Source organism: Babylonia areolata, chromosome 2 (assembly GCF_041734735.1).
Source record: "Babylonia areolata isolate BAREFJ2019XMU chromosome 2, ASM4173473v1, whole genome shotgun sequence".
NCBI lineage: Eukaryota > Metazoa > Mollusca > Gastropoda > Neogastropoda > Buccinidae > Babylonia > Babylonia areolata.
Window position 1 is genome coordinate 21338640 of NC_134877.1, and position 25000 is coordinate 21363639.

At 40.2% G+C, this 25000-nt stretch overlaps 1 protein-coding gene and 1 long non-coding RNA gene across 4 annotated transcripts in view; both read right to left on the reverse strand.

Moving 5' to 3' along the window:
• LOC143299137 (sentrin-specific protease 1-like) overlaps window positions 1-19709 on the reverse strand; it is a 21283-nt gene extending 1574 nt beyond the window's left edge. Inside the window, exons 1-18 of one of the 3 annotated variants that reach the window (XM_076612282.1) lie at window positions 19558-19709; window positions 17436-17509; window positions 16596-16795; window positions 15840-15897; window positions 15135-15262; window positions 14148-14284; window positions 13311-13423; window positions 12680-12755; window positions 11361-11432; window positions 10721-10805; window positions 10243-10275; window positions 9575-9659; window positions 8762-8904; window positions 5377-5580; window positions 4982-5061; window positions 4116-4194; window positions 3057-3152; window positions 1-2567 (exon numbers count right to left, since the gene is read on the reverse strand). The exon at window positions 1-2567 is cut by the window's left edge and continues 1574 nt beyond it. In XM_076612282.1, coding sequence (XP_076468397.1) covers window positions 2505-2567; window positions 3057-3152; window positions 4116-4194; window positions 4982-5061; window positions 5377-5580; window positions 8762-8904; window positions 9575-9659; window positions 10243-10275; window positions 10721-10805; window positions 11361-11432; window positions 12680-12755; window positions 13311-13423; window positions 14148-14284; window positions 15135-15262; window positions 15840-15897; window positions 16596-16795; window positions 17436-17509; window positions 19558-19655 — 1824 coding nt within the window. In that variant the 5' untranslated portion in view covers window positions 19656-19709 and the 3' untranslated portion in view covers window positions 1-2504. Of the gene's footprint in view, window positions 2568-3056; window positions 3153-4115; window positions 4195-4981; window positions 5062-5376; window positions 5581-8761; window positions 8905-9574; window positions 9660-10242; window positions 10276-10720; window positions 10806-11360; window positions 11433-12679; window positions 12756-13310; window positions 13628-14147; window positions 14285-15134; window positions 15263-15839; window positions 15898-16595; window positions 16796-17435; window positions 17510-19557 lie in introns of all 3 variants that reach the window. The other 2 variants (XM_076612275.1, XM_076612269.1) reach the window with 2 other exon arrangements.
• Window positions 6389-8158, reverse strand: LOC143279352 (uncharacterized). The gene is made up of 2 exons (XR_013054869.1): window positions 7291-8158; window positions 6389-6791 (listed from the first exon to the last, which is right to left on the reverse strand). It is a non-coding gene; the product is annotated as an uncharacterized LOC143279352 (long non-coding RNA).
• Window positions 19710-25000: the final 5291 nt, after the last annotated feature.

Sequence of the window (25000 nt, forward strand, 5' to 3'; positions counted from 1 at the left end):
TTTGTCACCCAAACACTGAAGAAACAAAGCCCATTATGAATACTGGCTTATGCCAGATAATGCAGCCCTATTGATTCATTTATTTTCTTTAGAAATGTACCTTAAAATCAAATCTATATTGGCCCATTACCAATTTATTTTAAAAATATTTGGAGGCATTACTATTAAATCTGAATAAGAATTTAATGTGATCAAGGACTCAAGCTAATCAAGGAAATCAAAAGACATTAAAGCTTCTAGAATTATTCAAGCCTGGAGGACAAGAAATTAATTTTCTGATCTTTCCAGTGAAAAAATAAAATAACAACAAAAACAACACCAAAAAACCTGAATAGTAAGTTAAAGTGAAAATGTTCCTAATATAAAAAAGGAGTTATTTTTGTAGGTAAAAACGAGCATAATCTGACCTGTTAACCCCAATTTTTTTTGTTTATTAATATACACAGGGAAAACTAATAATCTGAAGACAGAGGGAGAGATGACTGCTGACTTTCTGTGCTGAACACTGATCTATCAAGAGTTTGTGCTGCTGTAAGCATGCCGAAGTGTACGGAGCAACGATATCCAATTATATTGGTTCCTCTTTTCCTTTTTGGTTAACTGCCTAGACAACTGACTAAAATCCACATCAAAGCTAAAAAAAACCCCAGAAAACAAAAACTCAAAGAAGGCAAGTCTGACCATGTTTAGTTTGACCAACTAACTTCCCTTGACAAATTCATAGTGCTGTGCTCTTAGTGTGAATCAACCTTCTGCCCTTTCACATTGTTTGCATGCACACACACCACAGCTATACACCTTGAAAAGCCTGCCAGTAACCTGCTTTCCTCTGCAGCATGTCTCCAGGTGAAAAGCAAGGAAAAATGACAGTGGACACAGCTGGCGTTTTACCACTAGGAAATTTTTTCCCTAAAATTATGTTTATCTAACATACTTACCATGACTCACTAGTGTAGACTCCGGCAGGGAGTCCAATTCCTGTCCTGTGCAAACTACTACCCGCCTATACGGTGAAAATGAAAGAAGCTACGGCTGATAACCTCCCGGAAGTAGGTTACCTCCCCTCTGTATCCATGACTAGCTTTCTCAGGTCTGCTCCTCAATACATTGTATCGTATTGTATTACTTTTCGTCAAAACAGATTTTCTTGTGATATTTGGACTGCTTTCCCCAGGGTAAGCGTCTCAAAATAGTGCAACATCACCCATTTATTTTTCGTATATGCAAGTAAATTTGTTTTACTCTCAAAGTTGGTTTTTTCTCCAGAATTTTGCCAGGGACAACCCTTTTGATGCCATGGGTTCTTTCACATGCACTAAATGCATTGCTGCTCATGGGACTCGGTTTACTGTCTCATCCGGAGGACAAGCACTGGCAATGACCTGAGAATGTTTGCTTGTGCTATTCTTTCATCCCCCTCTTTCCACAGGTTCTCAGCACAGTGATTGATGAAGAAAGACTAGTATTTAACACTGGGTACAGTTATCTAGAAAGGTTCAATACCAAGAATTTAATTTTAAATGACCTTAATTTCTTACATTCAAAATTATAGTTTTCAAGCATCTTTCCATTTTTAATATAAATCAATCATTACTCAGACCTGTGCACCCCTCAACCAACCTTTTCAGTACTGTTATAACAGTCTTTGGTATTTTTCACTGGCTTTCAGTATTGTATCATATTCGATCAATATTGACCACGGCTTGCTCTCTCTCTCTCTCCCCCATCCTCCCTCCCACTCTCTTACAAAAGAAAAATGCTTATCTTGCAATATCCAATAACCATTTTCATGTCGGGAACAAAAATTATTGTTTGTATTTGAGATTGTTGAGAAATTGGATTTTGGTTTATGAAATCATTTCTGCATTTCTTTTTTTTTTTTTTTTTTCAGGGACAAATACTGAAAAATACGGGGGGTGCACAGGTCTGATTACTGTTTGTTTCATATTCTGGTAAACAAGAAGTGAGTAACTGAGCAATTATACTCAAAATATGACGATATAAATGTGCGCCTTGACTGATAGCAGCATCTTAAAATTAGAAAAGAAAAAAAGGACAATATGTGAACTTCTTCACATACATTTTCACAACTCACTGTAGTTCCTCTCACACATGCACACAATGACATAAATACACAAACACACACACAAATTCAAAGTGATGCTGTAACATGTTCACACACGTGTTTGTGTTCCAGCACACAATGTCTCACACATATGCTGCACCCACTTATGTTTTGTTTATTCACTTTGAATGTCACTTCGTCACAGATTATATTCCTCTGCCTATCAGGCACAAAGTTCCTTTGGCAGAATAGCAAAGGTGGGTATGTCTCTGACGCACTCTCGTTCCCCTCACACCTGTTCTCCACATAGTTTTTCATCCCATCATGGGACGTTATGCCTGAGATACGTAATCGCCGTCCCCTTCCCGTCCACTATGTCACAAAACAGAAACAGGAAACGGAAAGACCAGATATGACTTAAATCACTCAGGAGCTGTTATCATAGCAACTGCTTCTTCAACAGTTCGTACACCATCCTCCGTCTGAAGTATGGCATGTCCTTCTGCACACAAGAGGAAAAATAAACTGGTACACATGCTTGCTTGCAGAGACACAAACATTACAACATTTGCTGCATATAAAACTGTAGATTTAATAGTAAACTACACAAAACCAGTGCAGCAATGACAGCTACTTTTCCTTAGCTTACATATATCTGGCTATGTACAGGTGTACAAAGCACTTCAACAGCCCCTTATTCTCAAACTTCATCTGCAACAAACATCAAGTACACCATTCCAAAGACTTCAGAGTTTGCCTAAGTTTTCCTGAGGTTGAAAAGAGCATGCTCAGTAATGAACAAGACAGTTGTCTTGCATCACACTCATTTTTTTTCTCTCAGTGAACAGAGTAAAAACTGAGCAAATCAAGACAGAATGGGGGAGGGGAGGGCCCCCCTGAAGATGAAAAAAAAAAGAAGAAAAAAAAAAAGGTGCTGTGCATGAATCACTGATGTTTCATTGTTCTACAGTACATGGTACAAAACACTGACCTGTGTGAAGGTGATTTTGGCCCCTCTTGTCAGCGACTCTGCATACATGCATGAAAACATGCCACAATCTGACCCATTCATCTGCTGTGGAATGTCCTGCAAACAGGCAATAAAGAAAACAAGACAGTGACAGAGAAAGCAGAAGATGTGTGGTATTTGTGCTTTATATACAGACAATTAACAACAAACATGAGTCAGTCATAAGAAAAGCGGACATGAACTATTGAGGAAGACCAATAATCAACCAGGTGGGGAGGAACTGTTTGGGACAGAAAGGAAATTTTCTATCTAAAATTACGTTTAAGTAGCATGCTTACCGTGACCCAACTAGTGCAGACTCTGGCAGGGGTCTGACATTCCTGTCCTGTGCAAACTACTATCCGCCTATGCAGAGAAAACGAAAGTACTATGGCCGATAACCTCCTGGAAGTAGGTAACCTCCCCTTTGTCCTGCTGGCTAGCGCCCTCTTTTTCCAGCAGCCATTATGACTCCTGTTCCTGTGCTCTTCATACGGATGAGGTTTTTTTTCCAGTATTTTCTGTCTGTCTGTCAATTCTCTGGCGTTCTTGTTTTTTTGTCAAATTTTGTCTTCAACCAGGTCACATAATTATATGGTTCGATTGGGAGATCGGGCTAAAATTAATTTACTGACCTTGGTCTTGTAAGGAAATCATTCATACATGTGAATAAAGGGGCTCAAACAGAAACTGATGATATACGAATTAGAAAAGAAAAAAGAAGACATTTTGATATTAGAAAAAATGTTTCATGGGTTGCATGCATCCAAAAAAAACACACACAAAAAACAAAGACACCTGCTCCCCTAAAAAAACAAAGCAAAAATCAAGAACAAAAACAAACCACCACCATCAAGCAATCTAAAGCAAAGCCAACAAACTTGAAAAGCAGTTCTGGTAAAATATTCAACCAGAAATGAAACTTTGCATGAATACTATTAGCATATCTGTATCAATTGTTGCCTTAAAAAAAAAAAAAAAAAAAAAAAAGAAGAAGAAAAGAAGACACACAAGATAGGTGGATACATCCAGCAATCTTACCTTCACTGTTTCTGTCGACCACTCAGACAGATCCAACTCTACATTCCTTTTTTGAAGGCTTTCATCGTGTAAGTACTGCCTGAAACAACAACAAACAAACAAACAAACAGTCAGACTGGCAGAAAAAAATTGATAGAAATAGAGTTCAATGCGTCCTTTTTGTATGGATATAAGGTAATGGACACTGATGCATCCCACCCCCCACGCCCTTCCTTTTTTTTTTTTTATTCTATCTTATTTTTTACCATTCTTCATTTCAGTGGCATTACTCTCACACTGTCTCCACACAGCGTACAAACTGTAACCTGACTGTGAACATGGAAACTGCAGTCAGTTGTTGATTTCCAGTTCATGAATACAAAGGAAATTTTCTTCCTAAAATTACGTTTATCTAACATACTTACCGTGACCCACTAGTGCAGACTCCAACAGGGGTCTGACATTCCTGTCCTGTGCAAACTACTATCTGTCTATGTGGAGAAAACGAAAGAAGCTACAGCCGATAACCTCTCGCAAGTAGGTTACCTCCCCTTTGCCTCCCTGACTAGCGCTCTCTTTTTCCGGCAACCATCTTGACTCCTGCTTCTGTGCTCTTCATATGGCCAAGTTTTTTTGTATTTTCTGTCTGTCTGTTGATTCTTGGGTGTTCTTGCTTTGTGTCAAACAATGACTTCAATCAGGTCACATAATTACATGGCTCAATTGGGCAATCAGGTTAAAATCAAGGCGTGATCGCAATCAATTCACTGACACTCTGGGCCCTCTACTTCAGGCTCTCTCAACACAATATAACAAAAGTTGAGACAAAAAACAAAACAATTAAACAAACACACACACACAGAAGAAAGTGTCAGTGTGAATCTCACCTGATAGCATTTAGGCACTGATTGTTGTTTCCACCCATGGAGTCGTAATAACGGATGCACTTCTCCTTCACAAACACCATCTGTCCAAAACAGTCAGCAGGTAAGAACCAGCGTTAGACAGAATTGCTGATGGACGAGGGCAGCAAGCATCAATGGCTAACACACACACACACAAACCCAACTCATTCACACACAAATATTGTCACCAATCCACAAACGTATTTGTCCAGATAGAGACATGCGCAGAAACACACACACACACCTTCATTTACACACAAAAATCCTTATCTAGCCACAAACGTATTTTTTCCAAATTCATAGACAGACTTGCACACACAAACACAAATACCCCACACACCCATCCCCATCCCAACACAAGTGAAGGGTGTCCTTACACACAGACACCAGTGGACACCCAGGTGTACAGGGATGACAAGGTAGGTGTGAGAGAAGAGGTCCACCCTTCGAGTCCATCTCTTCACAGCAGCATGACCGCCAGCCAACAGCTTGGGGTAGAAAAAGGTATTGAAGGCATAAGTCTTGCAGGATGCATCTCGCTCCCCTCTCTCCATCAACATGTTCATGTAGAAGTTGATCACCTGAGGAGAACAGGACAGGACTTGGGTAATAATAATAACCAGGGTTCCAATAATGTTGGTTATGTGAGAACTGTACTGAACAGACAAATATTGCATGAAAAGAAATCTATGGTATAAACATACAAATGCAAAATCTATCAAAATGTTTTAATGAAATCAGCCACAGATCTGCCATTACAATGAGATACTCTTAACACTTGTGAAATTACTCTTAAAAGCCAGGTTAGTGCACACTTGTGAGACACTGATGACACCCTTGACATTACTTTAAGGGGGGACTTGGCATGCATTTTTCTAGTATTTTTGTATCTCGACTTCTACTAAAGCTATTGCCATGAAATTTTGCACATAGACAGCAAAGTGGATTTGGAGCTAGAATACAAAGTTTCAAATGTTCATGTTACATAGAAATAATTTTATGATTTTTTTCTTGTTTTTGTGCTGTCGAAAACGAGTACGTCTGCTCCTCCTCTACAGTTTGCAAAGTTAGGTAGTATTGAAGCTAAAATCATAATCAATACAAAGGACATGAATAGAAGAGTGCAATAGACATAAATTAGTATGTATAAATGTACATAAATGTAAATACCATCGCCAAGACTTTGGAGAAAATTGACAAATGTAAATAATTATTTTTAACCTAATATAACACTAAAACTGTCCAAGATCCATACTTGCTAATGGTTTCATTGCACTCAGAAGCCATTTTTCCATCTACATGCAAAATTTCAAGGCAATAGCTGTTGTAGAACTTGTACAGTAAAGGAGGGCAGTACATACGTACGGAATAAAAAGTCGTTTTGAGAAATTTGACTCCAAAGATAGAATTTAATGTGGACAAATGAAAGGAACAATTTTCAATAGTATTACTATCATTTTCCAATAATTATCAAGTATGATACCTTGTCAAGACATTCTGTACAGTTTTTTCTATGTGGCATTGGATATCAAACACTCAGAACTGCCCAGGCCCATACACCTCCCCTTCTCTTTCTTGTCTTTCCTGGCGTTCCATGCGTCGCACCATCTCTATTTTCTTTCTCTTCTCTTTCTCCTTTTCTGATGATTTTCTGCTGGATTTCACCACCCTGGCAGTGTCCTCTTTCAAAACAAAGTCACCCAGAGTGCTTCCTCCCACAAGCTCCAGTTCCAGCATCACATCCAGCAGGGCCGAGGACCCTTTGTTGACCTCCCTCAGTCACCCTCAGGCTCTGAAACACATGATACATTACAGTACACTTTTTTTTTGCACAGCTTCATACATTTGTAACATATACACACATCTGTACAAGCAGTCTTACACACACACACACACACACTGAACAAACACATAACCTGAAACACACACATGGAATATACACATCTCATACACATACACAATGAACAAACACATAACCTGAAACATATTCAAACACACAGAATAATCACACACACAAACACACTATGAATAAACACATAACCTGAAACACACACTAATACACTGAACACACTCACAACCACACACACACTGAATAAACACAACCTGGAACACACACACATTGATTGAATAAACACATAACCTCACACACACCCCACGACACACACACAGCCCCCCACTCACCCCCTCACACCACAATCTAATTCTCTCCTCTCACACTTCACAAGGACCAGGAAGAAGTATGAACGATAAAGAAAACGAAAAATAAACAAAGAAATCAACGATCGACTTACCGGTTCTTTGCATTCTGGACACAATGCACCACTGGAATCGATGAGAGACTGAAGGCAGCTCAGGTTCATGATGATGTTGAGATCATCACTTCTCACTTCTTCTACAGCTTCCTCTTCCAGTCTTTGTTTTTTGCTGGGTTCAGACTCATCTACTTCTTCACTAGAATCAGACACTGCCTTCTTTTTTGAGAAAAAGTCCTTTTTTTTTTCTTTGAAGTAGAGGACGGGTATTCCATAGCAGACGACGTTGATGGAGTCGGCTCACAGGTTGTCGATTCGACCTCAGTTTGCTGTGATTGGCGGCTGGCTTTTCCACATTTCCCTTTTCTCTTCTTTGTACCAAACTTATGGAGTACTCTAAACTTCGTTCCAAACTTTCTTGGCATTGTAAAAAAGCAAAACTGTGCCTAAAACTGACAAAATGAATGTCCTAGTTCGCTCACTTCGAAACAGACGCTATGAACAAAGATGGCGGATGACTGGAGTTTCGGCCAATCAGAATCATGGATTTACCCTCGTGACAGCTTAGGCCCAATCACCGGTTTATACACTGTTGTTGGGTGAGCCATTTCGTGCTTCGCGGAGCTCTCGCACTGAGGTTGTTTGCATATGAAATTAGGTTGACCGGAAAGAGCGTATGTTTAGCTTTCAAACGAGCGGTCACACACCTCAATTGGTAAAACGAAAGTGGTGGTTGCTAGGGTCTGAAGATAGCGATTTTTGTGATTCGACTTCGATTTCCGATAAATATTTGAGGCCACCTACATTAAAAAAAGTACAATTACACACACTTTTATGCAAAATTAAAGCAAAAGACACCCAAAAAGTGTTTGTAGATATATTATTCTTTCAAAATTTACAATAACCCCAAAACATGTTTTCTGGTGATTTTTCATCAAAAATGCACGCCAAGTCCCCCCTTAAAAGCAGTATTTCTTCACCTTTCTTTGACAGTCATCAGATAACCTTTGTGGCTAGTTGAACTTTAAACCAAAAGCTATAAAGTGAGAAGGCAGTTTGGTTGAGTTGAATCTCTCTCCTTCACAAACTTTAGCTACAAAGAAAACATTAAACAGCAAGGTTTGTGCTGCAAATGGCAAAGAAGAGCACCTTGTGGCAATGCAGCTGACCAGAGAACGAACGTCCATGGGTAAGAATACATTATATGGGCTGAGATTTTTGACCCCCCACCCCCCCAACTCCACTAGACCTTGAGTTGTGGTCTGCGTTCTAGTCTTTCTGTGAAAATAAACTGTGGTCCTGTGTGAACCATGCACTAAGCACATGTACAAGTACGCACAGCAAGAAAAGGGGTGTTCATGGCAAAATTCTGAAGAACAATCCACTTTGATGGTAAGGGTGGTGCAGCACTGCACTGATGCACGCTCTCCCCAGGGAGAACAGCCTGGTTTTTTATGCAGAGAAAACCGTTCTGACAAACAAATGTAATTCAACAAAACAAGTTCCATACCTCATCATTGAGCCAGTTCAATCCCTGCAGGGTGGCAAAATCTGCCCGAGTCAGCTGCAGGCGGAATCCTTCCGACAACACCTGGGTCTGGGGACCACCACCCAGAGCAGCGGCAATCTCCCTCTGCATCTGGTCCGTCAGCTCTGCACACAGCCGTTTTTAGATGTCAGGTCTGGGAAAACTTTACTGGTGAAGCTGTAATTCTCAGCACTGCTGTCTTTGGACAGGTGAGTTTTCAGAAAGGTTGGGAAAGTGTCTGGAGCTGTAATTCTCACCACTAGCAGTCTTCGGACAAGTGTGTTTTCAGAAAGGTTGGGAAAGTGTCTGGAGCTGTAATTCTCACCACTGCTGTCTTTGGACAAGAGTGTTTTCAGAAAGGATGGGAAAGTGTCCTTCAATGAAGTTAGTATGGACAAAACCTTTTAAGTTTAATCATGCCTGCACATACATGTGCGATAACACACACACACACACACACAACTACAAGCAGCAGACTGCCTATCTTTCTAAGAGTATGTTAACGTTTTGTTCGCCTGAACAGAATAGCTAATGCTGTGCATGCTGTAATCTATAGTGTCCATTCACCAACATACGGTCACATTACTTCAGCAATGCAGAGCCCTGTTCACTGAAAGGTCTAACCCCCCACCCCTCCACCTTCTATCCTTTTTAGTTAAACAATTTTTTTTCTTTCCCCAAGGACTGTAAATGATTCTGACAATTTTAACAGCAGAACAATCCATATGGTTTCCATTTTCCTGGGTGTGACAAGCTAAGCTTCATCCAACCAAAGCTTCATGCATGCATACTGACCTGGCAAAGGAGTCTCCTCTTCCACCTCAGGTAGGTCTTCAATCACCTCCACCTCATCATCGAACAGCTTCATCTGCAGACGCAACTGAATGCCACAGAAAAACAACAACATATAAACAAACATACAGAAAGATAACTAACAAAATAAAAAAAGTTCACTTTAACAGGCCATGGCTTTAGAAAGCCCACCAACCAAAAACAGTCTTGCTGTATTTTCTAAGTTTTCATTCTTGTAGCATTTTTAAGTTCACATTCTGAGAAACATTGCCTGTGAAGAAAACTCGTAAGTCAGACCAGTTATCCAATCTCACAAATCAGATTCAGAAGATAATACACCCTGCATATATCTGCGATGATTATTCCTTCTACTGTGAAAACAAAAAGATATGGTACATAAAGAAAAAAATATGGTAACTGTTGAATAAAAAGTCAGACAAACAGAACTAAAAATGAGAAGTACAGAAAGGAAATTTGTATATTTTTTGTGATTTTCTTAATAATAATTTTGTCTTTACTGCAGTATTGCATTACCACTTCTGTGTTACAACAGTAGTTTGTACAATGAATTTCATGTTCTTGAATGGCTGTAAAGTTTGATGTTTGATGCAAGAAAAAAGCAATAAAAAAACTATCAGTGAAAGTGACAAGAGATAAAAAGAACCACTTACTCGTTTATCAAGGTTGCCAAGCCTTCCTTCTCGCTGTCATAGAAAAAAACAAACAAAAAAGAAACACAGGTAAATACGCATGATGTATAAGGAAAAATAAAACAAACATAGGATTTATGCACAAGGAAAAATAAAACAAGCATCGTTAAATACACAGGATCTATTAAGAAGAATAAAACAAACACATACAGGTAAATAACATAAAGCTAACAAAGATTAGAATAAAACAAAAACATACAGGTAAATAACATAAAGCTAACAAAGATTTTTTTTAACACACAATGAACTGAAATTACCAAAAAGGCATGAATGTTCCAAAACTGAACCTGTCAGATAAAGAAGAGAAAAAAAATGCAATAAAAAAATAAGTCTCTAACTAGTCTCCCATATTCATCTTAGAAATGAACTGGAGAGGACGGCAATAATCAAATTTCCATCATAATCTACAAAACTAAAAAAACAAAACAAAAAGACGTACCCTTTCTTCGAGTAGTTTCTTCTTCATTTCAGCCTCTTCAATCAGTCGCTGCCTTTCTCTTTCTGCTGAGGCATATTTACTGTTTCTGTTGGAAGACAACATGCGATCAATCTCAGAGAGAGAGACAAAAAAAAAACGAAACAAAGTTTCTTGTGTCAAGCTGAAACAACAGCAACAACAATAAAAACAGAAAGAAAAGAAAAGAGAGAAAAGAAGAAAAAGAAAAGAAAAGAAAAAAAAAGACAAAAGCTACAAATAAAAGGCTAAAAACAAGTGAAACAAGGCTTTTGGTGCAGAAAAAAACAGCATTCAATTGCCAGGAACTGAGATAAATATATGTAAACATGTATGCAAGTAAGAGAGAGAGAGAGAGAGAGAGAGAGAGAGAGAGAGAGAGATAGTGTATGTGTGTGTGCGTGTGTGTGTGTGTGTAAGTGTGGTGTGTGTGTGTGTGTGTGTGTGTGTGTGAGTGTGAGTGTGCGTGTGTGTGAGTGTGTGTAAGTGTGGTGTGTGTGAGTGTGTGTGTGTGCGCGCGCGTGCGTGTGTGCGTGTGTGCGTGTGTGTGTGTGTGTGTGTGTGTGTGCGCAAAACAAGAAATAAAGATAAGCACAGCAGACATACAGTCGATGTGCTAACTCACAGTCTGTTTATCCAGTCATCATCCAGATACTGGGAAAACTTAAAGTTCAAGGGAGGTGACTGCCTGCTGGAGCTGAAAAAACAACAACACATCACCAAGTCAGACATTCCTCCAGTTAGTAAAAAAACAATTCTATGAGTAAAAGGTCTTCACATGAAAACAAACCTAACAGAAACATGTGGTAAACGGGCATATCACATGTAGCTTAAGACGTCTTCACCTTCCCAAACTACACAATACCAAAATTAGAACTGCAGAGCACTCAGATATGCAAACTGAGTATGAAACAAAAAATAGTAGTCTGCAATGTACTGATCTTGCTCTTAAAAGTAATACAAAGATAAATGCAGCAGAATACTTTTATTTGCATGTAACCCTTCGAGACATGTTGAAAAATCTCTTGCCAAGTCTATTTTCTCACTTGTAGAACTGTTTCAAAGCTTTTTTAGTCAGTGCTGTCCCAAGGGGTTAAAATGAATGGGAGATAACATGTCAAAGTGGAGTGATGGCCTAGAGGTAACGCGTCCGCTTAGGGAGTGAAAGAATCTGAGCGCGCTGGTTCGAGTCACAGCTCAGCTGCCGATATTTTCTCCCCCTTCACCAGACCTGACCTTGAGTGGTGGTCTGGATGCTAATGATTCGGATGAGATGATAAACCGAGGTCCTGTGTGCAAGAACGTAAAAGAACCCACGGCAACAAAAGGGTTCTTCCGGGCAAAATTCTGTTGAAAAATCCACTTCGATAGGAAAAACAAAACTGCACACAGGAAAACATACAAAAAAATGGGTGGCGCTGTAGTGTAGCGATGCGCTCTCCCTGGGGACAGCAGCCCAAATTTCACACAGAGAAATCTGTTGTGATAAAAAGAAATACAAATACAAATGCAAACAACTACCATGCCTGTTGAGGGAAGGGAAATAATTCTTAAGCTTGCCAGTGCTCACAATCCAGGCCTCTTCCAATGAACTGACATGCACACTTATTTGGAGGACAAATAACTTTTGAAATCTGTCTCACACTTTCTCCTTTTCCACCATCCTACCTCCCCTTTGCACAGATGTACAAAATGCAGACTAGTCACACAGTAACTTACTACAAGCAATCCGTCAATCAAATCAATCTTTCTACTTCTAGCAAAATCAATACCACACACACACCGCCAAAATTTGTGTAACACTGATAATCATCACCTTTGCTTCTACACTTGAGAAAAGCAGCTCGCTCAAATGATATCACTTTCTTTTTCTAATACTTTGAAAGCATTTAAATTTGTTCTGCTTCTATATGCGTGGTGAACAATATATTTGTCAATAATTACCTGCCATGTGTATCTTCCACAATGATCACTTCAGGGTCGGAGTCTGTTAGCAATGGAGGTGTGTCCACCAGCAGTCCTGTTTTACAAAATATACACACATACATTCTATTTTTGTGTCAGATGGATACTGTGATATATTGAAAACACACACACACACACAAAGGACGCACACAAGTGTTATGTTCAACATATCAACATTACAGAGGCAAAGTAAGTCCGTGTTGATTCAACTATATCTGAAAGAAAACCTTCTTTGCAAAAGAAGTATGTGTCTGGATACATCCAGCAGGTTCATAGCCATACAAAACTGGTCATCTTTTTCAACGCAGACTTCAATAGCCAAGCACTGTCAATGATGACTATCATTAAGTTAACTCAGCTGAACAGCCAGTTTGAGTTAAAAAAAAAAAAAAAAAAAAAAAAAAAAAAGGGGTGGGGGGTGGGGGATGGGAGGGGGTGAATCTGCATGCACAGAGCCATGCACACAAACATTCCCTCTGCACAGACATTCACTCCGCAGTTATCAAGACAGGATGAAAATGTACAAAACAGAATAAAACTAAACAGAAACATGGGCACACATACACACATATAGAATTAGAAATTGAGAAAAGTGACGAAAAGCTCAGACCTTCATCCTGATGAGCGTTTTCCCGCTGTGATCTGTGTCGGACACATGTCGCAGAGGTTGGACTGCACACCTGCTGACCCCATCCACACCGCCCCTGTGTACCACCCCTCTCTCTGCCAGAAAACGCAGCAACTGTGGAATGCTCACTGACTCTGTCACAGGGCAGCAGTGGGGACTCAGTGAAGTGATTGGGGTGCACACGAAAACGGGTCGATGGTGGGATACCCTTTGGTCTGCTGCTGACGCTGTCGCTGGATGGCAATGATGATGATAATACTGATGAGGATGAAGATGATAGCACAGACAGCCTCGGCGTCCTACAGGATGAAGAAAATTAATTAACAAATCAGTCATTTGTCAATATATATATCTACATATATAATTCTTAAAATCAAATTTCCAATGAGGAAAAGAACTAAATATCCATAAATACAATTCATATTTTCACTTTCCCTGTTTTCTGTTATTACCAACTGACGTGAAATCAATATATGAAACACATAACTACCATAAACATTTCTTTTGCATCATGAAATTTAGATTGCCCCTCAGCATAGACTAAGGCTACCCAAACAGCAAGTAAAACGGATATACATAAGGAGTGACATCCTGTTTAAAACAAAAACTGCACTACAAATCTACAACTTCAACATCAGCCCTGCAATCTTTACAAAACATCTGTTCTCTGGAGATCTTCTGGTCCCTACAATCATTTCTTTTTTGGTCCTTAAATATTTTTTTCTCCAGAGCCACAGTACCAGAAAAAGCTGCTTTGTACATCAGATATTGGGAATCCTATCGTCCAACTAGGTTCACTGTTCAGACATGTCCACTTACCCACGGGTGTGGAAGTTACGGGCTGAAGAACCCTGGGCAGTGGTGGTCTTTTGCTTGTCAACATTGTAGCCGAGGTCAATGCTTGTGTACTGCTGCAGAAGTTTCCGGTAATCTTCTTTTTCCTTGAGCTGGAAACACTGGACGTACAAGAACACAACATGGTCTGTATGTGTTTCAGTGTCACTGTCAGTCCTCACACCACAACCAGTTTTCCCCAGCTCTCCCCTCTTTCATCTATACATGAATCAATGCACATAAACAATATCATGGCATCTTGCTAAATACATTGGAAAAAAAATATATTGTCAGAACTAACACAGGTTTTGAAAGCAAGCCTTGATGGGCGCAATAGCCGAGTGGTTAAAGCGTTGGACTGTCAATCTGAGGGTCCCGGGTTCGAATCACGGTGATGGCGCCTGGTGGGTAAAGGGTGGAGATTTTTACGATCTCCCAGGTCAACATATGTTCAGACCTGCTAGTGCCTGAACCCCCTTCGTGTGTATATGCGAGCAGAAGATCAAATACGCACGTTAAAGATCCTGTAATCCATGTCAGCGTTTGGTGGGTTATGGAAACAAGAACATACCCAGCATGCACACCCCCGAAAACGGAGTATGGCTGCCTACATGGCGGGGTAAAAACGGTCATACACGTAAAAGCCCACTCGTGTGCATACGAGTGAACGCAGAAGAAGAAAGCAAGCCTTGAAAGCAAGCTGGCAAAACAACATACTATTGAAGAACACAGCAAGGCCTGTATAATGCCATATCCCACAGCAGAATCACTCAATGGATTAAACTCCACATTAAGATAAGTGGACACAATAAATACTTTTTGAGTACTTCACACACTACACATATCCATAAAAAACAGTGTTATCAGGAATTACTCATTCAGAGTTTTCTAATGCACTGTCCTTTCCCACAGCCAACATTTACCATCAACAGCCTAAGTCACAACAGTCGGATTGCTTCCCCAGACACCTACCTGGTCCACAGTGCTGCGTCTCCCTCGCCCAGGTCGGACAGATGAGCATGAGGAGCGACGGGAGGAGGAAGATGACCGGCTGCAAAAACCGGGCTGAAAGTCCACGATTTGAACGTCTCCGTTCACTCCTGGCATCAAGCAAACCAGTATCTGGTGAACACCTCTGTACCGCCATCATGCTAAGCACAATACGCAGATTCAACCCACAGAAAATTCTGAGTATAAGAAATATGCTCACACAATAGTGTGTTGTTGTGATACTTACCATTGACAGTGACTGACATTTGAAACTGTCAAATATTTGGATTGCGACTAATCACTAACTACTGTAATGTCCTTCGTGGATTGAATAACAACAGACACCACTGAACATAACCAAAGATCTTCTCATGGGGCAAACTGACAAATGTGATGTGGGGACTGTTACAGACTAAATGTAGAGATGTGGCTGTGTATAAAGAGAGTCAATGTGATTACATGAAAATAACTGCTCTGAGGGCACAGGAAGTAGGGCAGCCAAAAAAAAAAAGAAAAAAAAAAGAAAAAAAGGCCAATTTATTATACTATTACAATATTTAGCAGTGCTCCTGTATCCTTTTTTCTTTCTTCATTAGCTGGACATTTTGTCAGCATAATAAAATGAATATAGTTATCACTTCAATGAATACTGGAATATCAGAAAAGTTTTAGGGCAAAAAACCATACCATTTTCATGCGCACCATTCTGACTGTGTAAAGGAAGCCTTGATAGTCGACTCGTATTCTGAAAAATATATGTGTGTCTTATAATACATAAACAAGACTATTTCTATAATATCAAACAAATGAACAAAATAGAAATAAATACTGAATGAGGTGTCAAAAATAATTAAGTTGTGCATGGTCTTTCAAATAAAAATACTGTATTCAAATTAAAAAAAAAGAAGACAATATTACAGATTCTGCATATAAAAGACTAAATTTTACACATAGTTTAGTATGATAGGTTAATCTGACCAATATTGTAGTTTTTGTGTTGGCCATTACAAATCACAGATACACTGCAGCACAAACATGATATTAAAACATTTCATTTTCAGTACTTGGAAGACACATTTTAGAAAAATTATTCAGCAATATGCAGATGCAGAATATGTCTACCTCCTATATTCCTCAGGGAGCATGTACAAAAACATTATTAAAAATGGCTGAAATATACTGTTCTTGACAATCACTGAATTGGAAACATATACTATACATGTTTAGTGTCCATGCCCCCATCACTTTCTGCCACCTCCCCCCTTTTCCTCCCCTGTAACTCTGTATAAGCACTCAAGACTTTTCACTTGACAGGTTTCACCTTTTTCGAAGTGTTAAAGAACCAACCACCTCAGTGTCTACACAGCCACAGACTGTATATGGCTGGGCAATAAGTCATTTGATTTGACAGACTGAACTGTACATACAAGTGAGCATCAGTACCTGTAAGTGGCTGAAAGAGCCATTGGTGGTCAGCGAACTGCTGCTACTTCTGGTATGCAGGAGCTCCTGTGGTTCCCCACGCCCTCTATTGTGTGTGTTCCTTTTAGGGATGGGCTGAACAAACACGTGGTCCTGACGCACCGTTTTCTTGCGGACCCAGTCCGACATTTTGCTCACTGGTATGGTCAGGAACGATAATACTGAAACAACATACACAGTTAAAACTTCAATCAGCCAGATCATAAAGTGAAATGCTTTATAGTTGGCATCATAAAAACACTGAATTTACACTTGTTCAAAACATGATAAACAGAAGTGTTTCTAAACTGCTGACTGAAAAATCCAGGCAAAAATATTAAACTGGCAGTGACAAAATTAATCTAGATGTGATCTATCATTCAAGTGAATCAAAGTTAAAAGTTACTAATTTCAAATACTGACACAGTATTTGCAGTCAACCAGACCACTTCAAAAGAACAGATAAAAATGTAAATGGGTTAACGCTTCATCCAACTACCCTCACAACAGAACACATTTTATGCATCTTCAAACAGCTGAAACACTCTTATGATATATACAGAGCAAGTGGAGTAACACTGACACATCCAACCGCCCATGTTGCAGAAGAAAACATTCATTATATATATTATATATACATATATTTTTATGTTACTCTCTGTGTGTGTGTGTGTGTGTGTGTGTGTGTGTGTGTGTGTGTGTGTGTGTGTGTGTGTGTTCTCTGAATATGTGTGAAATGTATATCAAGAGATACAGAGATAGAGCGACAAAGAGAGGACAGTGGAGTAAGACACAGAGTGACAGACATTATACAGTACTTACAACCAGAACTGGAACTGTTTTCCCGCCTGGGTTTCTTTACTGACAGAATCTCCACATCTGAGTCATCCAAATCACTGCACATGATTCCAAAATAAATAAAACAGATCCAGGTGACAATCTTAAGTGACATAATCTGTTGGTTTTTTGTTTTGTTTTTTCGTTTGTTATTAATCATCCAAATGTAAAGTGACACACAGACACTCGTTCTTATTGAAAAAACATAAAACAATAGTTATTTTCCTGAACTAGATGAGATGTGGCAAGTCCAATGACAATCTATCAAAGTGACTAATTGCAATGCTCACATGTGACAAATCTGGCTTTGGAACAGGAGTCCTACTTTGTACGCACTGATTGTTCCAACAATAATGCTACTGGCCAGGCATCTGCTTAGCAGATGTGGTGTAGCGTATATGGATTTGTCCAAACACAGTGACACATCCTTGAATAACTGAACTGAATTGAAGTATTCCAACAACAGCAGGGTTAACCTCTACTACTAGTACTAGATAACACTATTTACGCAAGGTAATGTGTGTGTGTGTGTGTGTGTGTGTTGGAGCTCATGTACGTTTATATGTATTTGACTGTGCTTTCATATGTGCTTGTACAAGTAAGTGTTCATCTCTGTGAGTGTGTGTTTGTGTTTGTGTGTGTGTGTGTGCCGTGGAAGCTGCGATACTTAGACTAGAAATGAGTGTGTGGAGGAGGGGGGTAGAGGAGGTGCACGGTAATGTGTGTGTGTGTGTGTGTGTTGGAGCTCATGTACGTTTATATGTATTTGACTGTGCTTTCATATATGTGAAACTGCATGTCTGGTGCATTTCTGTTATGCATGTGTGGGTGTATGTGTGAATGTGTGTCTTCATTTTTTTTTTACATTTATTTGCTTATTTATCACCATTGTTGTCTTATTTATTTATTTATTTATGTTTTATTATTATCATTTTATTAGTATTACTAATATTATTACTACTACCTTTTTCTATATTATAATTATTATTTATTTATTTATTTATGTAAGCTTATCTATTATTTATTCCCCCGGTTTTTTTTTGGTTTTTTTTTGTTGTTTTTTTGTGTGTGTGGTTTTTTTTTTTTTTTTGGTTTTTTTTTTTTTTTTTTTTTTTTTTTTCCCCAAGGCCTGACTAAGCGCGTTGGGTTACGCTGCTGGTCAGGCATCTGCTTGGCAGATGTGGTGTAGCGTATATGGTTTTGTCCGAACGCAGTGACGCCTCCTTGAGCTACTGAAACTGAAACTGAAACTATTTACCTGACAGCTCACTTCGCCAGTCACAGAATGTGTTTCTGTTAAGACAATCACAGAGTGTGATACTGATAGGCTAAGCCAGCACATACACACACAGATTCAAGGCCAAAATCATCATTAAAATGAAGCTCTTTGAAGGAACCAGTTTTACCAGCTGCACTGGTTTTTAATACTTGTATCAAAGGTTTTAGCAAAGCTGATGTGTCAAACATTCTGAACTATTTATCTTCTATCCCCTCCCTCCCCCTAACTGCCCCCCCGCCCCCCAACACCCCTGCAAGTAAATGTCAAAACGTCCATCACTTTGAATTTAACTGCTGCCATCTTTCCTGACCAACTGTTGTGGAGTTAGCTGCCCCCTCCCCCTCCCAAATTGACTGTAGAATTATCTAGAATGGCTGAACAGGCAATCATAATTCACTTCTGATTGTTGGCAGAATAGGCATTCAGTCTACAGGCTCATGAATACAACCCTTGATGGAACAAATACTACTAATTATAACGTATCATCCATGCACAAAAACTGTAGCTAAGTCAGGTCCCTGAATATAGCCTATAGGATATTTTATCAAAACAGGACTTTACTTTCTGATCTTGTATGTTCACCTGCTGCAAAAAAAAACAAAACAAAAAAAAAAACGATGATCGGGGCAAAGTGCAGCCAATTCCAGCGAACTTTCCGAAAAGTCTACATGTATGCTCTGTCCCGTGCTGAGTTCAGGCTCAGCCCGGAAAGAAAATTGTAAAAAAAAAAAAAAGTAAACGGTCTCATGCACCAATCACACTGACACAATTAACAGACTAAGCAACATTTACTGTCCAGCCAAATGGTTGCAACTGAAAACAACTCACGCGTCATCTAGTGTCCGCTTCCTTTTCCTTGCAGATGTCTTGTCTGGGGTTTTTGATTGCCACAATGAGCGAATCGAATCTGAAAATGATTTAAACATTGGGAAATTTGTCGTGCTACTTCTTTGACAAGAATCGTGCTGCCTCTCGGAAGTAGCAAAATACACTGATTTTAAAACAAAAGAGTAACTTGACAGCCCTGGGAAGTTTTGTGCATTATGTCCCTTGTTTCCAAAATTGCAGTCCCTCGCATCCCGTACATCTCCATTTGTAATTGCCTGATCATATTTTTTATGTCTTTTTCTCTACTGTATATATCAAACCAATTCCAGTATTACTGGCAAATGGGTGCTAAAATAACAAATTATTGCGTATTTTATTTTGTTACACATGTCATTGTTACTGCTATGCTCCAGCTGGGTCAGCCCGATACTCCCCCGTGTCGATACTCCCCCGAGTCAATACTCCCCGTGTCGATTATCCCCCGGCTCGTAAATCCCTCTCAAAAAGATCCAAAAACAAGCAAATACACATGTAATTATACAGTTGCGACTGATAATATGTTTTCTGCTTGATCAAAGATGTGTTGTGGAATGATCAATGTGTTATGTGTTCTCTTCTTACACTCGTCCGCTTTCAGAGTTGAGCAGCGGTGCGCGACGTGTGTTGGGGCCCGCAGTTGTGTGGGCTCGCTGCTGCCTTGTATTGCAGTTGTAGTTACACGGGCCGTCGTATTACACGGACTTAGACGCTCTCCGTTATCATGACTCAGTGCATATACGGGGGAACGCTCTCTCTCTCTCTCTCTCTCTCTCTCTCTCTCTAACATTTACTCATTTATTTGGGGGTCTTCTTCATGCCTTTCCTTTAGACATGTTTCCCTTTCGAGGGCTGGAGAAAGCAATTGTTTGCTTACTCTAGGAGGAAGGTGGCAGAATGGTTAAGACGCTCAGCTGCCAATACAGAGAGTCCGTGAGGGTGTGGGTTCGAATCCCGCTCTCGCCCTTTCTCCTAAGTTTGACTGGAAAATCAAACTGAGCGTCTAGTCTTTCGGATGAGACGATAAACCGAGGTCCCGTGTGCAGCACGCACTTGGCGCACTGAAAAAGAACCCATGGCAACGAGAGTGTTGTCCTCTGGCGAAATTACATAAAATGAAATCCACTTTCATAGGTACACAAATATGTAAGCATGCACTCAAGGCCTGACTAAGCGCGTTGGGTTATGCTGCTGGTCAGGCATCTGCTCAACAGATGTGGTGTAGCGTGTATGGATTTGTCCGAACGCAGTGACGCCTCCTTGAGAAACTGAAACTGAAACTTACTCTAATGCTATCGGAAATAAAATTCCTTCCTTTCTTCATTCATTCATTTATTCCTTCCTTCATTCCTTCATTCATTCATTCTCTCTCTCTCTCTCTCTCTCTCTCTCTCTCTCTCTCTCTCTCTCTCTCATTACTTTATTCACATACATTATTGTCATGAATGCAGGTATCATGATTATGTACTTGTAAATGTTTACCGTAGTGTGCAATTGAGCGTATTTGAATGTCACGTATGTTTTTCAAAAACATTTTGCTATCTTGTGAACAATTTGATTTCATTTCTTTTTGCCCTGAGGGCTGGATGTAAAAAAGCATATGCATGCTTATTCCACTTCCCTCATTAAAAAGATTCGTTCTTTCGTTCGTTTGTTCTCTCTCTCTCTCTCTCTCTCTCTCTCTCTCTCTCTCTCTCTCTCTCTCTCTCTCTCTAGGCTCTCTCTCTCTCTCTCTCTGTCTCTCTCTCTCTGTCTCTCTCTCTCTGTCTGTCTCTCTTTCAGATTCTCTCCCTCTGTCTCTCAGATTCTCTCTCCCCGTCTTTCTCTCTCTTCTACTTATAATGAAGTGAACTCCACTTTGTACTTTGTTGTCCTGTGTTAAGTGATCTCAGAAATCAGCTGATACCTTCAAAATTTCATAGGCAACCCTCCTTGTTCAGACTGTATTTGATTATGTCATCCACTAAGGAACACGTTAATAAACAGCTAGCAATTTACTTATATAAAGCCTTAAAGATTAGAAATACAATATGCAGTTGAGTGTGTGCTAGTTTTCCGCTTTTTGTTATTATGTGTGAATAAGACTAAATGTAGATAATGACTGTTTTTCTCATTTTCAGGTTACAACAGTGTTATGTTACATATCTGAATATATTACCTCTGTAATGTTTGTTTACACCACCCCTTCATGATGGGCCATGGCCTATATTGAATAAAACATCCATATCCGTATATATATATATATATATATATATATAATTTTCAGTCTCTCTGTCTCCCTCCCCTCCTCTGTCAGATTCTCTCTCTCTCTCTCTCTCTCTCTCTCTCTCTCTCTCTCTCTCTCTCTCTCAGTCTCTCTCGTTTTCTGTTGTTTTGTTTTTACCCCTATCCGATTTTGTGTTTCATTGTTTTCACCATTATTGTTCTGATTTGTCCCCCCATGTCATCTTGTGCAGCCAATGATATTAGATATTTCAGTATTCAGCTCTCTCTCTGTCTGTCTGTCTCTCAATCTGTCTGTCTCTCTCTTATATTAGTGTGTGTGTGTGTTAGTGTGTGTGGCTTGGGACAGGAACCGGCTGTTGGACAGCTGGGTGTTATTCTGTTATTAGCGTTATTAGCTCGGACTTCACATCGAGTCGTGCTGTTCACCTTGATTTTCTTGTGATGCCTGTGTTGATGTCCACCTACCACTCTGGGTGTCTTCAATGCCGCTGAATCACTGAATAAAAGATTTGTTTCCCTTCCTGAAAAAATCGATAATACTATTCAAATACTTTTCATTATTTCATCCGTTCAGTCTATCTCTCATCCACTCCTTTCGAGTCTCTCTTAATACAATATTCAACAGACCATCTCTCTGTGTCTCTTTCTCTGTCTTTCTGCGTGTGTGTGTTTGTGTTCGATCGGTCCATATATTTATCAATTCCGTGCATACACACGCAGACACACACATACGCACACACATAGTCTCTCTCTCTCTCTCTCTCACTCTTTCCAATGCACGTGCACGAGCACACACACAGACAGATATGCACACACTCACTCACTAACTCTCTCTCTCTTTCTCTATCTATCTATCTATCTATCTATCTATCTATCTATCTATCTATCTCACATACGCACACACAAGCGTACACCCACCTACTCTCAAACACACACGAACTCATACACGAGGCCACACACACACACACACACACACACACACACACACACACCTGGTTTTAGTGACTCCAAACATGAGCAACACCTGTGATCGATACGCAGCACTACACAGGTGCCAGACTGTTGGACGTAAGGCCTGATGCACCAAATGGCCAGCTGTTTGGGATGGGAAGCACGTGCTGCCTGTCGTCAGTGCATCTCTCCAGTCCTGCTTTCTCTCTGTCACTCCTCTCTCTCTAAGTATCTCTGTGTGTGTATGTGTGTGTGTGTGTGTGTGGACGTGCGCGTGCAATGGTATGTATGTGCATATGTGTGAGTGTGTGTGTACACGTGCGTGTGCGTAAGAGGTTTTTGACAGCGAGTGCATGTTTTTACCTCAGTAAAAAAAACAACAAGCCCCCCAGAAAAACAAAACAGAAACAAAAACAAAAAAACCTAAATAACATAAGGTCACGGAGTGATCTGTAAAAATCTAAATCTGAATCTGTCAAATTTGTATCAAAATGTCGGGAAACTGATGAGGTGAAGGGAGATGGCTGAAGGGGGGGAGGGGGGAATGGGAGAGTAGGTCAGGGTGGAGATAGGGAGGGAGAGTAGGAAAGGGGGGCAATGGGGGAAGGAAGGGAGACTAAGATAGGGGGAGATGGGGATTGGAGAGTAGGAAGGGGGCGGGAGGGGGGGGGGGGGAAGATGGGGGAGGGAGAGTAGGACAGGGGGAGATAGGGGTGTGGGGGGGGGGACGAAGAGTAGGAAATGGGTGAATATGAGGGGGGGGGGGGGGGGTGTGTGTGTGTGTGTGTATGTACAGAGAGAGAGAGAGTGGATGAGATATCAATGTACTTTCTCTCTCTCTCTCTCTCTCTCTCTCTCTCTTATATGTTCAATCCAGCTTCACTCCTGTAGTGCCACTGAGTTATTTCCGTCCTGTCTCTCTGTCTAATTCTTCATCAAGATCAAAATCTCTGTTCAGTCAGTCTTATGCACGGAATATATCTCTAATAAACAGTGGGTTAAAAAGACATACACACACACACACACACACATGAACAGTTACTTTTCCCTCACCAGTAGCCGTCTTTTTCCCCCTATCTTTGTCAAATAACACTTATGGCTAAAAGACGCTAAACTGAAGAAGAAGAGAACAACAACAACAACAACAACAACAACACACACACACACACACACACACACACACACACACACACACACACACACACAGAATCATCAATACATGCTCTCTGTCCAGGTTATGAAAAAAAACCCATAGCGTACCAAGTTTGATTGATGTCGTAAACATGCGGTGTTCACCATTGCATGCACAAACCCGTGTTTTTGTTGTTGTTTTTTTGTCAGGTATATGGGTCAACTGACATTTTCGTTTTCAGCAGACTTGTTAGCTCTGTGTCGATTCTGATGAAAGTTTTGTTGTTAAAGTAGTATTTTGTTAGTTCTGTATCGATTCTGATTAAAGCTTTGTTGTTAGAATAATACTGAGCTTATTGATTGTCTCAGTTCGGTTGCTGTGACGGCAGTTTTGGTTGTTTCCATCGGCTTTGAGTCAAACGTGTATTTCGTGTTGGTCTTCAATATCTTCGTTTTCTGTAAAACGTGTTATCTCCTTATTTCCTGCCCTACACGATCGTTGATGCTTCTTCTTCTTTCCTTCGGTGCCCACGATCTTGAGGGTGATAATTCAGGCACAAAAAGGGGGGATGCTGTCTGTTTTGCCGGTTTTTCTCATTGCAGCTTCCTCCGCGTCCCTATCGAGTCTCCGATTCACTGATTTCGTTTTTCTCCACACAGATTCCCTTGGTGAGCACAAACATCATGTCGGGGTACCTTTCGATAGCCTACCTGTCAATAGCGCTACGTGTCGTTACCACTACCGCCGTGTACCGGCGTCCAATAGCACTACGTGTCGATAGCAATACTTTTTCAATTTTATCACGATCAAAGTTCCAGTAGCCCGGCGCTACGTGTCAATGGCGCTAGTTGTCCATAGCACTTTTTTTTTTCTTTTTTCTATCGAATGTTCGAGATCGCTCAGGGGCTTATCAGTCCGTGGATATCGCATCTCGTCCATAGCACTAGTTTTCGCCATCCTGCCAGACACTGTCGAAGTTTTTACTACGTTTCACTCATAGACAGTAGAATTATTGTGTAGTATGGTTTCACTGGCACTGTACGCTGGGGTGTGATTATATGCATTGTAAGCCGGTTGGGGACGTTTTGAAGGGAATCT